Source organism: Seriola aureovittata, chromosome 14 (assembly GCF_021018895.1).
Source record: "Seriola aureovittata isolate HTS-2021-v1 ecotype China chromosome 14, ASM2101889v1, whole genome shotgun sequence".
In the NCBI taxonomy this organism is placed as follows: Eukaryota; Metazoa; Chordata; class Actinopteri; order Carangiformes; family Carangidae; genus Seriola; species Seriola aureovittata.
This window is the reverse complement of record NC_079377.1, coordinates 12,138,736-12,153,657: the sequence shown is the minus strand read 5'-3', so window position 1 is coordinate 12,153,657 and position 14,922 is coordinate 12,138,736. Positions and strand designations below refer to the sequence as shown.

At 41.4% G+C, this 14,922-nt stretch overlaps 1 protein-coding gene across 1 annotated transcript; it reads left to right on the top strand.

Annotated features, from left to right (window-relative positions):
• The first annotated feature begins 7,601 nt into the window (after positions 1-7,601).
• Positions 7,602-12,868, top strand: tmem72 (transmembrane protein 72). Its single transcript, XM_056395908.1, has 5 exons — positions 7,602-8,006; positions 10,575-10,641; positions 11,653-11,724; positions 11,968-12,107; positions 12,281-12,868. Exons 1-5 carry the CDS (start codon positions 7,931-7,933, stop codon positions 12,718-12,720), a joined length of 795 nt encoding a protein of 264 aa, XP_056251883.1. The 5' UTR covers positions 7,602-7,930; the 3' UTR covers positions 12,721-12,868.
• Positions 12,869-14,922: the final 2,054 nt, after the last annotated feature.

The window sequence follows — 14,922 nt, the reverse complement described above, 5'->3', positions numbered from 1 at the left end:
ATACAGGCAAAACAATCCAAAGCCAGAGCAAAACACATTATTCTGACAGTGGTCACGTTCTCCTTTGCCACTTCCTTTACTTCTGTATTCAACGCTCAGTTGGTGAAGCAAGACACATGAAACATCTTAAACATTTCCAGATTTTTATTTGGTCTTATGGAAAACAGACTGTGGATTTAAAAAGCATTATATCAACCTCTTTTCTGTTATTTAAATCATAAAACATAATGTTTCTTTCACTTCCACAGTCCCATCTGTTGTCACTCATAACTTGTTAGCACACCCAGCTATGGAAGCAGAGTGATTAAAGAGTATTCTTCCTGTGTGTCCTCTCATGAGTCTGGTTTGATTTATGTACGTGACAGGTGTACAAACAAATATACACACACTCAAGAATTGCTGCAGCCATTATTACCATAAAGTCAAAGTTGTAGTCTTACCAAAGAAAACCTTTGCTCCCCTCTCATTAGACCAACGAGTTTGTGGATGCCAGAAAAAACAATTTCTGAATATCTGTCATCAAATCTGTCCATTCTCATAACACTGCAGATTATTAATTTTCATATGAAGTCATGTAAATTCATGTTTGGGGAATTAAGATATTAGCAATCATTCAGAGTACCCTGAGAGGATTTAGTTGAACTACAGTCCTCTGGCTACATGATGTACTGTATATTCCTTTTATTTTTTTCTTTTAAACTGATCTAATAATTAAGTTAACAAATCTGTCTCATTATGATGTTTGACTCCGCTCTCGGTGCCTCACACATTGAACAAAAACATTTTTTACATTCTTCAAAAACTCAGCGTATTTCCCCAGTCATGTACCCATCTGTGCATAGATGCGTCCATTTGCAAGTACGCATGAAGCGTGTGCATGCAAACTTGCAAATCAGCCACAGCAATCTCCCTGACAGCCTGTCCTTGATCGAGGCTTCCTCTCATTGGTGCAATTGGGCAAACAGCTGCGGTCAGCAAGAATGGAAACATTTAGCCAGGCTGTAGGATGGCCCTCACCCTGACCACCACACACACGCACAAAACACAGCCATATGTAAAGGATTGCAGGGATGATGACTTCTCTTTTGATATTTAGTATGAGGGCAGTAAGCATGACTAATGACATGGTGTTTATAATGTGACATATAATAAGACATGATTCCACTCTCTTAACCTGGATCTTGAAGTTAATCATCCAATTTATTAGCTGTCTTTAGACAGAACTGGCAATTGTTAAAGTCAGCCACAGGATTAGGGACTGTGTTTTAAGAGACTGTACACAGGGCCACATGGTGGGGTTTTTTTTTTACCAACTGAAGGACAAAGACCGCAATTAGACACAAGTTTCTACCAGACGTTTTATCTTCTGGAATCCCCTACTTTTCCAAACATGTCTCCATCCAAATCCACGATGACCAGTCAAACAGGAGCTGCTCTTTCTCTGCTCTGGTTTCCAGTGACCCAGAAATGTAGGAACACAAAACTGATCGCCATCTGTCTGGGCCTCTGAGGCTGTAAATTTCACTCCTGGTTTGTGGCCTTGACTCGCACATAGGGGATAGACAAACTTACATAAATTCCTCATTATAAAGTAACAGTCAGTGTGTCGGATGCCAGTCGGCTGTATTTGTACTGTGTATTGTAAACGGCCATTGTATCCCTGTCGGTTAAGTTGAACTTATGGTTGGTTTTCCACTTTGCAAAGGCAATTTGTCTGTGAGGACCCCAAAATCAATTTTTCATGTCCACCCTGAATCCTAAAACCATGACCTTTAAAGAAAAGAGAAAGGAAGGGCAACATCCTCAATCTGGGTGATGTTCATAATTGTGTCTTACACACTCAAATAGTCAAAATGTTGTTTTTCTCCAAAACTGGTCTGGCAGCAAAAAAAAAAAAAAAAATAGTGTAGGCTACTCAGCAAGGTACATCAAAACTTGACTTGCTTGATTCTCACCACAGTAACTTGAGACGTGCGTGAGACTTGACACTTGTTTGTGACTTGGACATGAATGACTTACTCCAACCTCTGCCCCTTACTGTATTTTACTGCCCCCAAATGGACAATACAGTATCAGGGTTTCAACTTAATTCCAAACAGACTCTCTGTGCATTCTGCGATGCAAGCTCACCCTAAACCTACCGGTTAGCTCTGTCATCACCCAACAGACACACACTATGATATACGGCACAACAGAATTCCCTCGGGATGGAAAGACCTCTCACATCCACTGGCATGCTCTATTCACTCAGTCCATTGCACTCAGTAGTGTATTCAAGGTTCTTGACTTCAGCTTCTTCCTTTCTCTTCTGAAACCTCTATGTTCTTTAAAGTAGGACTTCTGTCTCTGAGGACATCCTCAGAAACTCTTTACAGCCAGGCCAGATTACCGTGCAAGCTTTTCTTCTACTCCTGAGTTGGAACAAGGAAGAAATGAAGAGCAGATTTTTATGGTTGAGGTTTGGATGTCATTAAAAGAATGCTGAACTGTGTTATGAAACAGTTTTTCTGTTCACAGTGAAACACTGTACCATCTCAGATGTTATCACAGGGGGGATGATGGTATACGGCTATATGTTTTAAGGGAAGAATACTGTGTGCTGAATCTTTTATTCATATTTATAAATCATTTTAGATCCACTTCCTTTTGTTGGATTTGAATGGCTGAAGAAGGCATGTGTAGCAAAGCCAAAATCGGCCGACCAGACCAATGGGGGGCTGCCATCGCTCCATTGGGAACAGTGGGGCCTGGGATTGTGCTGCAACCTCTTAGTTACAGGGCGAATATTCCATCTTTAATGACTTTGCACTCTAACCACAGAATAACTGCTCATGGGACAGAAATTTTCTTTTGTACAGAAATTGAAGAAAAAATATCATAACCCCTCAGTACCAAGGCCAAACCCTGATTGCTTACAGTTTTCTTCTCTGTTCACTATCAGTGTGTGAATCACATGTGTGTGTGTGTGTGTGTGTGTGTGTGTGTTTATTTGAACACTTGAGAGGCATTGCCCTTTCACTTGGTAGTGTATTCCTTAACCTGGCCTCCGCCAGACAATGTGTAAGGACGATGTGGTCCTGTTAATGCTCAAGATAATGGCCTGGCATAAAAACATCAGACCAGTCTGACAGGACGCCTTTTGTCATCCTCTGATTGGCAGAAAGGAAATTCTTCACTCATCTGGACAGCTCCTCTGATGGCATTTGTCAGAGTCAAAAGAGTTAAGTTGTTTCTGTTAATTAAGTCTGTCTGTGGGCTGGTGAGAAGACACGGAGGACAGATGAGACACAGCAGACTAAGAAGTTTTACAGTGAGGGGATGGCAGCTTATGGTCTACAGAATGATTGGAAAATGAGGAAACACTGACTTGGCTCAACATAATACACTGTCATTCTAAATGAAAAGACAGAGAATTATCTGCTAACTCAGTCATCACTTAACAGTCAGTGAACTCAGTGGTATGTGCTCAATACACACATCTGATAAAAGTCATATTCTCTTATTGCAGAGGATGTAAACTTCCTGACTCAGCTCTGCTCAAATCAAAACCGACTCACACTGAAACAGAGAAGCTGTGACAGCTTAACATTAGCTTTGGAAGAGAAGCTGGGGATAACTATTTATTTGACTTTGCATTAGTGAAGCTGGCCTCAGAAGCCAAAGATTAACACTCACAGTAGTGCATGCACACATAGTGTATATACTGGTAAGTGAGACTCTGGTTTGATGGATACAAACTGGACATTTCCATGTTGTCGTCCGCCAGCTCATTTGCATCCTGTGTGAACGGGAATCAAGACTTCTCACACCTCTCAGGCAAGTCACGCTCTGCCAGTCAAAATTAAGCATGCGTGAGCACATGGTAAAACCTCACCATATACAGTGCTGTCCACCTTCACACTTGCAATATGAAGAACACCCATACATGAGCATTGTTTAAAGCAGCAATAGTCTATAAATGTATATTACATTTGACTACATGTAAGTGAATGAGGTCGCTTGTAGTGATGAACCGAGACCGAGAGTTATTAGACGACTCTTCAGTCACCCTCATCCCCACAGAGCGTTTTAGTGTCTTTCAGCTCACTGTTTCGGTTTCCTGATCTGCAACTTGACTGTTTTGGTTCAGACTTGCTGCTCTCATCACTGCTGTTTTCAATGAAAATGCTCTGATAAACCGACTGTGCACCACATGCGCAGCACCAAACTGCACACAGTCGAAGTTAGCGACTACCTAGTGAACATTAAGCAGCTAAAGAGGCAAATGTTTTTGTTAGGAGATGGTGGAGACCAAAAGAGAGCTAAAAGGTGATTGGATATTGGACTTACATTCACCAGGTCGACGCAAACACAACTTCAAATAACTGATGATGCTGCCCCATGTCTGCTGGATGTGTAAATAAGTCATATCATCTTAGATTGTTGTGTTAACTGTGTGTTTCCGCTGGCCCCAAGCGGCCAAAAAACTGTTGTTGCAACCTCAAATTGTGTGATCAGATTGTGAGTTTAAAATGCTCGACTACACGCTTAAGTCCTGCACCAGGTTTTTGCTTTGCAGAATTGTGATCTGATGACGTAAACCTGCATCTGATTTATACAGTGCTCTACTAACTATAATTTTACCTTAAAAATTGTGGGGGGCTCTGAACACATCACCATGTCGTAACGATGAATATAATCTGCATTGACTGTTAGACAATAAACAGGCAGACATTACATATCCTCTCTGTCTTCAGAAAAACTTTCTCAATGATTCATATCTATTTCACAACCACATATTTTTCCTGCTTCTTCCCATGTCTGTGCTCCATCTCTCTGGGAGATGCTCCTGACCTTTTGCTATTGTTATAAATGGGAACACAGCTAAAAAAAAAAAAAAAAGAAAAAAAAGACAAGGCACTTTGTTACTAGTCAGTATCAGCATGTAAGTATCTCATGGGGTTCATAAATCTGCTAGACTATGACGATTGAAGTCACTTTATGACCGTGATGTACCTACACATCTCAACCACTAGGTGGCTCCCTGCCTTTGTAAATTTAGTCATTCAGTTCTACCATGGCAGGGCACCGGTGGTAAGCACTGCACATGGGATCTCATAGTCACAAAGCATCCAGTAAGGCTTTTATCTTTATATTTTAAGAAATATTAATGTATTCTGTTGAAATTATTCAGCGATCTTTTACAGCCCTCCTTCAGCCCTTAGATAAAGCAGCCTGTGGGAGGTGATTATGAGGAAATTGCCTGAGCAAAACAATGTAGCAGGGTAATAAAAACTGCTAGTGTAATTACAATTAGAGCTGGTTTCACTGGTTCTGACAGGCACCAGACACCCACGCCAGCCTACGAGAGGCTGGATGGGCAGGAAGGGAGAGAGACAGCCGAGAGAGAGGGAGAGGCATGGCTAATCTCTTGTCCCATGCCCATGGGTACGGAAGAGCGAAAGGAGGGGTGTATCTGTGTGTGTGAATGGTGTGAAGCCGTGATGAGGAAGGTGAGGAGGCGTAAAGCAGGGATTATTGCGAGATGAGAGAACGTGTGAGTGGGCGAGTGAAAGTTTGGGAGGAGGGAGAGAGGTCAAAGGGGTCAAGCTGTGTGAAGCTGAGCGTTGAGAGGAGACCTGGACATGTCTGTGTACAGCTGCACAAAGCAAAATGAAAACATGAGACTGTATTTATACTGTAACATTAGATTTACAGTCTCTCTAGAAGGCAATCAGTCACAATTATTTAAACTACTCCACCTTCTGGCATACCCTGACAATTGCCATAAAACTCACAATGTACAGCACATGTCAGCAATGATCCCCTCCCAACACGCAGAGACTTACTGCAATAAAATTATGTTTTTATAATGCTGTTTTTCATGTCATCATGAGGGTCAAGCATGTCGAATAAACATAAACACACAGCCCGCATGTGGCCATGGTGGTAAGGCTCAGTTAACATGCACAACACACATTCCTCGCTCATCTATGTCTGGTTCATGTGCAATAATGTACTGCAGTCTAAACATGCACGTGATTTAATTAAGAATTCTTCCTTTCTCTTTTATCAATCAGATCACGTACAGTGGGTGGTCAAATAGTTGTGTTTGTTCCTAGAATTTTTTTTTTACGGCATGTTACAGTATAGACTGGATGTGTACATGCAACAGTGTCTCACAAGTTGTCCATTAAGCATCTGGTTTTGTGGGTCAGTCTGCTCCTGTTCATATGTCCCAAGTGTCTGTGAGCAAGATGCTAAAACCCAGTAGATGATCAGACCAGTGTCTAGGTGCACGGGTGAATGAGAGGCACATTGTAAAGCACTTTAGATCAAACAACCATCCAACATAAGTGATTAAGCAATCAAATTGCTAATAAGCCATCAAAAATAAACAATCACAACTGCACCTGTAAATTTGTGTCTGGATGCTGTGCTTCTTTTTGCGAGAAGGAAATAAATGAAAGAGCCAGATGAACAGACAAATCACTGTAGAGGATTGTGCATCAAGAGTGTTTAATAAGTTAAGCCAATAGTTACAGCTTTTAGATGCTTTATTAAGAACACCTTATTAACAAGACTACAAGTTAGCAAAAACACAGCTCTGTGCCATCCCTATAAACATATAGTGTCATTTGTCCTCACACATGCAGTATTAGTAGTTTGTGCAGCACTTCTCATACACACTTACATTCTATACCATAAATGCCACAAATATCCTGCATGTTAAGCCGGAAACAAGTGTAATGAGTACAAAAACACAAAAGTGTCTTTGTTAGAGATTTAAGGAGATTTACGTAGCTTACTTTGGCCCCTACCAGGAGTCAGTGTGTGTGTGTGTGTGCACACTGTGACTCTTAACTGCTCGTTCCAGTTAGCCTCTGCTGAGCCTGAACAAGATTACACACCAGCCAAACCTGCGTCAACCGATTATGTGGGCTTGCATTTATGCATGTGTAAGTGTGTCAAAGAGTCTGTGTGTTCTTGTGGCATTTGATTCCATATCCATAGCCTTGTTATACTATTCACAAGATACATAAAAATAAACTTCACACTTTTTGTTTATCAGATTTCTAAGCGTGAAAACATTGCTTTTTGTTCAGTGACGTGAGCTGCAGCCTGTTATGTCACCGCTCACTCTGACTGAAACAGTCTTCTAATAAATGGATGCCAAAATGGAAGCTGCATTTATGACTATGACTTTGAAAAAATAAAGTTTTTCTGATGGTTTGATTACACCGAAAACCACACAACAAGGTGAAATTACACAGAAGAAAACAAGAGAAAGTTGTTGGTGTTGGAAGAGGACAACAAAAAGGGGACTTTGGTTGGGAAGCAATGATCTCAGTTCCAGTTCAAGGGTGCATACAAATTACTACTAATTCTAGATATGTGTGTAAATATGCATGTACACCTGTAGTATGTGTGTATGAGTTAGTTTTATATTAATTCTTCACGGATAATTTTTAACCAGCTGTAATGACAAATATGATACGGTACAAAACTGACCCTGAGCTGAGCAGTTTCACCTTGACGTACGCGGTGGAATGCTAAAGCAGCTGAAAGTGGCGTTGTTATTGTGTGTGTGTGTGTGTGTGTGTGTGGGTGGGTGGGTGGGTGTGGGTGTGTGTGTGTGTGTGTGTGTGTGTTTGTATGTGTGTGTGTATGTGAGGCTGATTAGCAGTTATTGGAGCAACAGGGGCACTGAGTCACAAACTTTTCTGAAGTAAACTGGACCAGTTTAAGAGGCTCCACATCATGGCACTTCCTATGGATTACTTGACTTTGTTTTTTTTACCAACAACCATCCATCTAGCTGACGCTCAACTATGTGTCTAGAATGTTACTTTAGTAACTCCTAGCTCACCAACTATCTCAGATAGTGTTAGAAAAGTGTGAAGTGTTACATTTTTAAACCTTGACAAGGGAAGAATAAGTATTTGAGGCCATGGGGAACTCAGAGAGTGTATGGTGGATTGTAGTGGAGTGCGCCTGCAGGATCCTCGGTGTTTCCACAGCAACAGGTAAAATCTACATTGAAACAAACAAAAGAATTATAGCAACATTAGATTTAGAGTCATGTGTATCACTTATCGTTTCAGTTTGGACATGATTTAGTTCTTTGGATAGACTTGCAGATGCACAATAGATCCTCTTTCGACTATATTCGTCTGGTCAGTCAGAACTTGTTGTGAAAATATAAATAAAGACTTACAATAAAACATAACATGTTATCAGTAATAGTAGTAGCAGTAGTAGTAATATTAGTAGTGCAAGACCATTTTAAGCTCTCCTGCAGGGGGGGGGTTATCCAGCTGGGTTTTTTTAAGGATTTCATAAACCTGAGATGTTAGAGGGTCAGATGAGGATGTTGGCTAACTGTATTCTTGACCTCCAAGAAGGCCAAACCATCTCTTGGCAGAGATACGGCGCTATAAAAACATACTTGATCATACATAACCTTGCCCCCCCCCACTCCTCTGTTTTCCCGAGGCACACTGGGACAGATTGCATGGAGCTCTCTTAGCCACATTAAATCGTCATGGGGGAAATGGCTCTCTGGTTGCTGGGGACCCCCCCCCCCCCCCCCCACTTAAATTCAAACAGCTGCAGACACTGAACATTCACTGAGAGACATGTGCCTCACATCGCACCAAAACCAAGTCTCTGCATCAAGCTGGGTTACAGGGCTTACATGATCACAAGCTGTTAAACATTCACACCTACATGGGTTTTCCCAGCATTATTCTATATGTGTGTGTGTGTGTGTACGTTTATGGCATGTCTGCGTGTGCCTATGTCTAGTCTGCCTGTGTGTTCGCATTTCTGCATGTCTGTGTTGGCCTGTCTGCCTCTCTGTGTGTGTTCTATAGACAGACATACACGCAGGGAGCACATATATGTTAATTTCCAGCTGGTGTGTATGCAGCGTTAATTCCTCTCACACTCTATAAACTACCAGAAACCATTTAGCTGCATTCCCTGATTTCCCTCCGGTGCTGATTCTATCTCTGAATTTCTGGTAAGCAAGCCAGAGAAATTGCTTCCATGTGTTTGGTGGCGATCACCACTTAACCATGCTTACTTCTTTTATACCTCATAGGAAAAAGATTGGTTATTAAAACAGGCTTTTCTTTGTAGTTTTTGAGGCTTTGTTGTCATCAGATTTTAGATCATTCCATGTGTTAAATGTGTTTTTCTGTCAGCACTGTCAGGAATAGTTAGACATTTAGGGGTTTCTTGCTGAGAGTTCGATGAGAGGATTGATAGAATGCTCATATCTGGATGTTAAATATAAATGCGCTTTGTTAGCTTAGCTTAAACACTGGAGACAGTGGGAAACAGTGAGCCTTGGATTTGCCCAAAGGTGGCTAGCCTACCTGCCAAGCCAGGAAGTTATACCGTGCCTGGCCAAGAAACAGTCCAGCACATAACCCCAAGTAAAACCACAAGGTCAAGCTGTAACGTCAATTAGTGAGCTTTAGAGGTGCTGGTAGGCAGATTTTGATACTTTTGGAAAGAGTCAGGCTGGCTGTTTGCAAATGTTTCCAATCTTTATGCTAAGCTAAGCTAACTGGCTGCTGGCAGTAGTTTTACATTTACCGCACAGACATTGGAGTGGTATCAAACTTTCCATCTCACTCTCAGCAAGAAAACACATACGCATATTTCCTACAATATCATACTTTATCTTTAAAATATTAGCAATGTGGGAGTAGTGGAAGTATCTAAATTCAATTAAATCAATTAATTTATGCCTTAAGGGAAATCCCTCTTAGCTTCTCCCACAGTGGTAAGGTCAAAGGTTAAAGGAAGCTATAGAAGCTGATCTTGCTTAAAAAGAGCAATAAATTGGAAACTTCCAGCTGCAGTCGAGCATCCCTTTTTTACAGAAAGCATGTACTTTTGTTGACATATAGTGATTATAAATAGAAGAATAGATGAAATACTGTTCTGTATCATTTGTCACTCATAAGCCCAGGATGTCAGACAGGAGGAGCGGTTATTAACACATTTTGACATATTTAGTTCACTGGCAGAAACTCTGTGATGTGTTAAGTGTCCACTCAAATGAAATTACCTAGCCTGCTGGCAGTGATATCATAATTGCAAGCATGAGTAAGCTATTAGCAAAAATTTTGTGACCAAAATGGAAACAATTACAGCAATAACCAAAATAAAGTGTTTTATATTTATATAAGGCACATCATCAGTTCAATACTATGCCCTGGAACGTAAAGCATGACTTCAAGTTGGGCCACTTTAGGTCAGCTCAAGTCAATGTTTACTGCTCGATGAGGGAACAAGTGGTTTTCAGCCAGGACTTAAATTAGTTTCTCACAACTGCCCTAAACATCACAGCAATATGACAAAGATATATAAGATAAATATGGCAAAAAAAACAGTAAAAGCAGCACGACACAAAGTTGCATCACAGGGGAAATGTCAACAGTATTCACATAGGTTTGAGACAACTGCAACTCGGGCAATAAGGAGAAAATCATGAGCTAAGTCTGACATCTGGTGGACAGAGTCTGCTCACCAGTAACTCAGGGGAAAAAAAGGAAATGATCTACCTGTTTCCTTTCCAGTGTTGTGCGCTGTGGGAGTAGAGACCCTGCAACAGGGGGAATTCAACAGCCTCGGCATCTACTTAATGTAAGTGCATGTGTTTTGTTGTCTACCTCATAAATATAATGTACAAATTTAAACCTAGCAAAGCACTCCTGACTCTGGCCTACTTGAGACTAAAGTGGGCGCATTACTGAGTTACATACAGGGAACATGCAGACTGAGGGCTTTTAGAAAACACAACACTGTACCCTCCTTCATAATCGCTCATACAGTATATATACACACTTGCAAGGAGATGTTGGGAAGGAGTCAGAGGGATGAAGCAAGGTGGAGAGGGCAGAGTGGAGGCCAGTCCTTCAGTGCTACTTCTAATTATATCTAGGGCTCAGAACTAAACTCCCACAGAGCCAAAGGAAAACATCTCCCAGAGGAGCCCAGAAATGCTCGATTGTTTATTCTGTCAGTACACACAAATGCAGATGAACGCTGTTGTCCTACACACACACACACACACACACACACACACATCATTGCCTTACTACATTTGTGGGGACCTAGGATTGACATAATGCATTTTCAAGCCACTAACCGTAACTTTAACTATCACAATTGAATGCCTAAGCCAAACCCTGACCTTATTCTAACTCTAATTTTAAAACCAAGTCTTGTTTAGACTGGTGGGATCCAGCACTTTAGTCCCCACAAACTATCACATCCCACAAGTATGCTGAGCTCCTGGGTTTTGGACCCCACGATTATAGAAAAACAAAGCAACACAGACACACACTCACACACACACACACACACACACACACACACACACACACACACACACAAAAAGAATCATAAATGCAGAGTCTTTTGCACCATATGAAGGCGATTTCTCTTTGTGTTTGTCACAGGCCACTTGAAGTCCTAACCACATTTTGCCAATTTGTCAAAACAATTTAGCAATGCATTCCTCATGCACCAACATCTAGATAAGATACAAAGAAACGGGCATTTTTAGACCTAGTTTACATAGTTTAGAGGCAGTTTGCTGATTTTATCACTGAGACTTTGACAGTTTCATCTGGCTCTAAACTCTCCTCCCAGGGTGTCATCTCTTGCCATCATGATGTTTGAGCTGGCCTATTTCCTGCATGCTCTCCTGTCTATGTGTCTGCCGTGAGTAAACAACACTCGACTGCAACATCTGTGTTTTTGCATTGATACTAAATAAACAGAGGGAAAACCACACACGGTAAAATTCTCTTAGGTCATTTTTAACCTACTATGTAGTTTGTCAGTGCAAAGCAGGTATAGGAAGCTAAATTTAAACATGGATTTTGTCAGTCATGACTCCTGACAGGAAGATATCAGCATGTGTGCTTGTCTCCTTCCTCATCTTCTCCCCCTTTATCTCGATAGCTGTCCTCCAGACTGGCAGCTGTTCGTGTTGTGGGGGAAGATGGCTCATACTGGGGGCTTCCACAAGTTCCTCTATTACTCCATCATGTCAGTGGTCTGCTTCTTGCACCCTGTGTTGGTGTGGCATGCAATTATCCCAGGTAAATTGGCACCAGCAGGTACAAAACTAATAATTAATTAACTAAATAACTGGAGCACTGTTTACTGTACTGTTAGGCTCATATTTGTTCTTTCGAATAGCAAACCTTTTAACATGTTGTTCACTGTATTATTTACACCTGTGTAGAAAAAGAAATATGTTTTCTGATTCCAGGGACAATGCTTCTGGTGACAGCCTTTTTCTACTTCATACTCAGCAAGAAGACAAAGGCCACGTCTCCCAAAAGGCCACAGGAGAGCTACGGCGATCAAGGCCCGACCACTGTCTGCGTGATGGAGAGAGCAGGCTCGGAGAGCAACGTCTCATTCTTCCACATGATGACAGGAAGGCGAGGAGGGGGACTGGTTCTCGCAGCCAGAGACCGCTGCCTCAGCCAGGGAGAGAGAGGAGAGAGCGTCCAGGCCATGCTGGAGCTGGAGCAGACAGCAGCAGCTAAAGACACAGACAGGGGGAGGAGGGGGAGGAAAGAGAGGAGGCTGATCAGCCTCAGAGATAGGGAGGAGCCTGTGGAGGGAGAGATGGAGGAGATGGACGGCTTCTGTGAGCCAGAGCCAGACACCACCTCAGACACTGCACCTATGATTACTGACTGAACGTCCCTCTGCGCTCAGACTGAGCTGCTTACTGATATCACATGATGGAGAGCATGGGTAATTTAGTCATACTGACTGTGTGCAAGCAGCTGGTGCTGCGCTGTGGCTGTCTTTCATTTAGCTGAAAATACCAATATAAAATGTCTGACCCACCAAAATAACACTTTTAAGCATTTTCTAACTAAAATATCAAGATTTTTCTGATAATTTTTTTTATTAAATGTTCTATTGATTTATATATTTTTACTTCAAAAAGATCTATTTGTACACTATGAAAATGTATTATTGAAAATAAACTATGAAGTATTTTTAACAACTGTATCAAATGTACAAATTCAAAGAAATTAAACCATTTGTACCTACATGCGCACGTGGGTGGCTTTTAATCTGATAGCCTGGTTTTGCAGAGCCAGCACGGATTGAAGAGCAGACATTAACGTCGCGCAATCCAATCCAGTTACTGCAGCATACATTATTCATGAGGTGGTAAATTAGATCAGCTGTTTCATCCATTCAGCGTCAGAGAAAAGTATGTGCGAAAGTGAGTGAGAGCAGCAGGCATTGAGAGCTTGTGCAGGTGCAATGTGCTGTAGTCACATTCAAGTCTCCTCATTGTGTGTTTGTCATGTGCGCGTGGTGACCATGGAGACGGAGCTCTGGGAGGAGCGCAGGCGTTATTATGGTGATGAGAGAAACATCAGATCACCCACCAGAGCGCCAAAACAGGCCTTCACCAAAACACATCCAATGTGCCAGCACACCAAAAATAATTTAGAAATAAAAATAATAGTAATAATAATAATTAATAATATGTCATATGCTGTGCGTTGATGATGTTAATAGGGTCCGTGAATCAGACTTACACTCTATAAATCACCTTGAAATGAGCATATTCATGACACAAAGGTGAGCATGAAAAGCCAGTTATTGTTTCAATTGTTTTTCTTTTTTCCCATCATGCTACACAGGATACAATCTTCCATACAGACCATCCTCTTTTGTTCAGGTCATAAATCAATACTGTTTTCGCTCTGTCAAAACACAGGCAAACACACTGCACACACACTGTACACACACACCAGATTCCTCGGTCCTTTGTTCACTGAAGTGTAGGTATATAACTGTATGTAGCCTTAAGAGGCAACATCTCTGCAGCATCAAAGCTAAGGAGAGAATCAATAAAAGCAGAGAGCCTCATTCATCAGAAAACACCTCACTGAGAAGTGGGGCCAGACAGCAGACTTGTGAAAACACACACACACACACATATATATAGCCTGTGGGTGAAACAACTGGGTTATTCTCTATATTAGACACAATCTACATCAGCAGCTGCTACATGGTATCATTCCTTCTTTCCTTGTTTTTTTTTTGTTCTATATATCAAAGCCATGACATGTGAGTCCAGTCAGGAGATGTTTTGGTGCTTTATGGAGAGAACAGGGAGTCTTTGTGCTGAGTTTTCTGAGGCCGCTCAGTTGGCCATAATCAGGGCTGCATTGTCCTCTTTACAAGAATATCTGGTCAATTAGCAGCCGAGTGACCCAATAAGAAACAAAAGAGAGGGAAAAGAACGTCAGTATTTCCACACCACTTCCATAAACGCCCCACCAACTTCTTCCTCCTGTACCCATGTCCTTTTAGAATGAGTTGTTCTCTGTGAGGGAAGTTTTTCAGCTGCTACGCTGCTGGAACAACTTACTTCCTCTGTGCATGTTAAATCATAAATCCTATTCAGACAGGGAGAGAGCGAGAGAGAGAGGGAGACAGAGAGAGAGAGAGAGAGAGACTTCCTACAGCTTGTGTTTCCACCCTACAATAGTTTCCTAGATGGCAGATCCAGGCTCAAAAACAGGATGGGTGAAGTAAATCTTAACAGGTCACAGAGACTTCTTCCTTTACTGCTGTGCTGGAGAAGAAAAAACAGGGCCAGTGTTTTAGTGATGGCTGTGCTAGAGAGATTAGATTTTCTTATCACTGCACATGTGATAAGGAAATCAATATACAGAGCTAGTTCTTTGAATTGTTTGTTTTTTGCAACTGATTTGATTCTGTCAAAAAAAACATTAGGAAAAATCATAAAACATAACAAACTATAAAAACTTAACAGTAAAGGTGATAAAATAAAATAAAATTCAAGCATGATACAAGATACAAACATTTAAGTAATAAAACACACCTATTAGTCCATCCTTTAAAAAA

Excerpts from the sequence above, each read along its gene's own strand:
- tmem72 (XM_056395908.1), top strand. The coding sequence starts at position 7,931 with ATGGGGAACTCAGAGAGTGTATGGTGGATTGTAGTGGAGTGCGCCTGC. Across the intron at positions 8,007-10,574 it reads CGGTGTTTCCACAGCAACAG|TGTTGTGCGCTGTGGGAGTA; the intron begins GTAAAATCTACA and ends TTTCCTTTCCAG. Across the intron at positions 11,725-11,967 it reads CTCCTGTCTATGTGTCTGCC|CTGTCCTCCAGACTGGCAGC; the intron begins GTGAGTAAACAA and ends TTATCTCGATAG.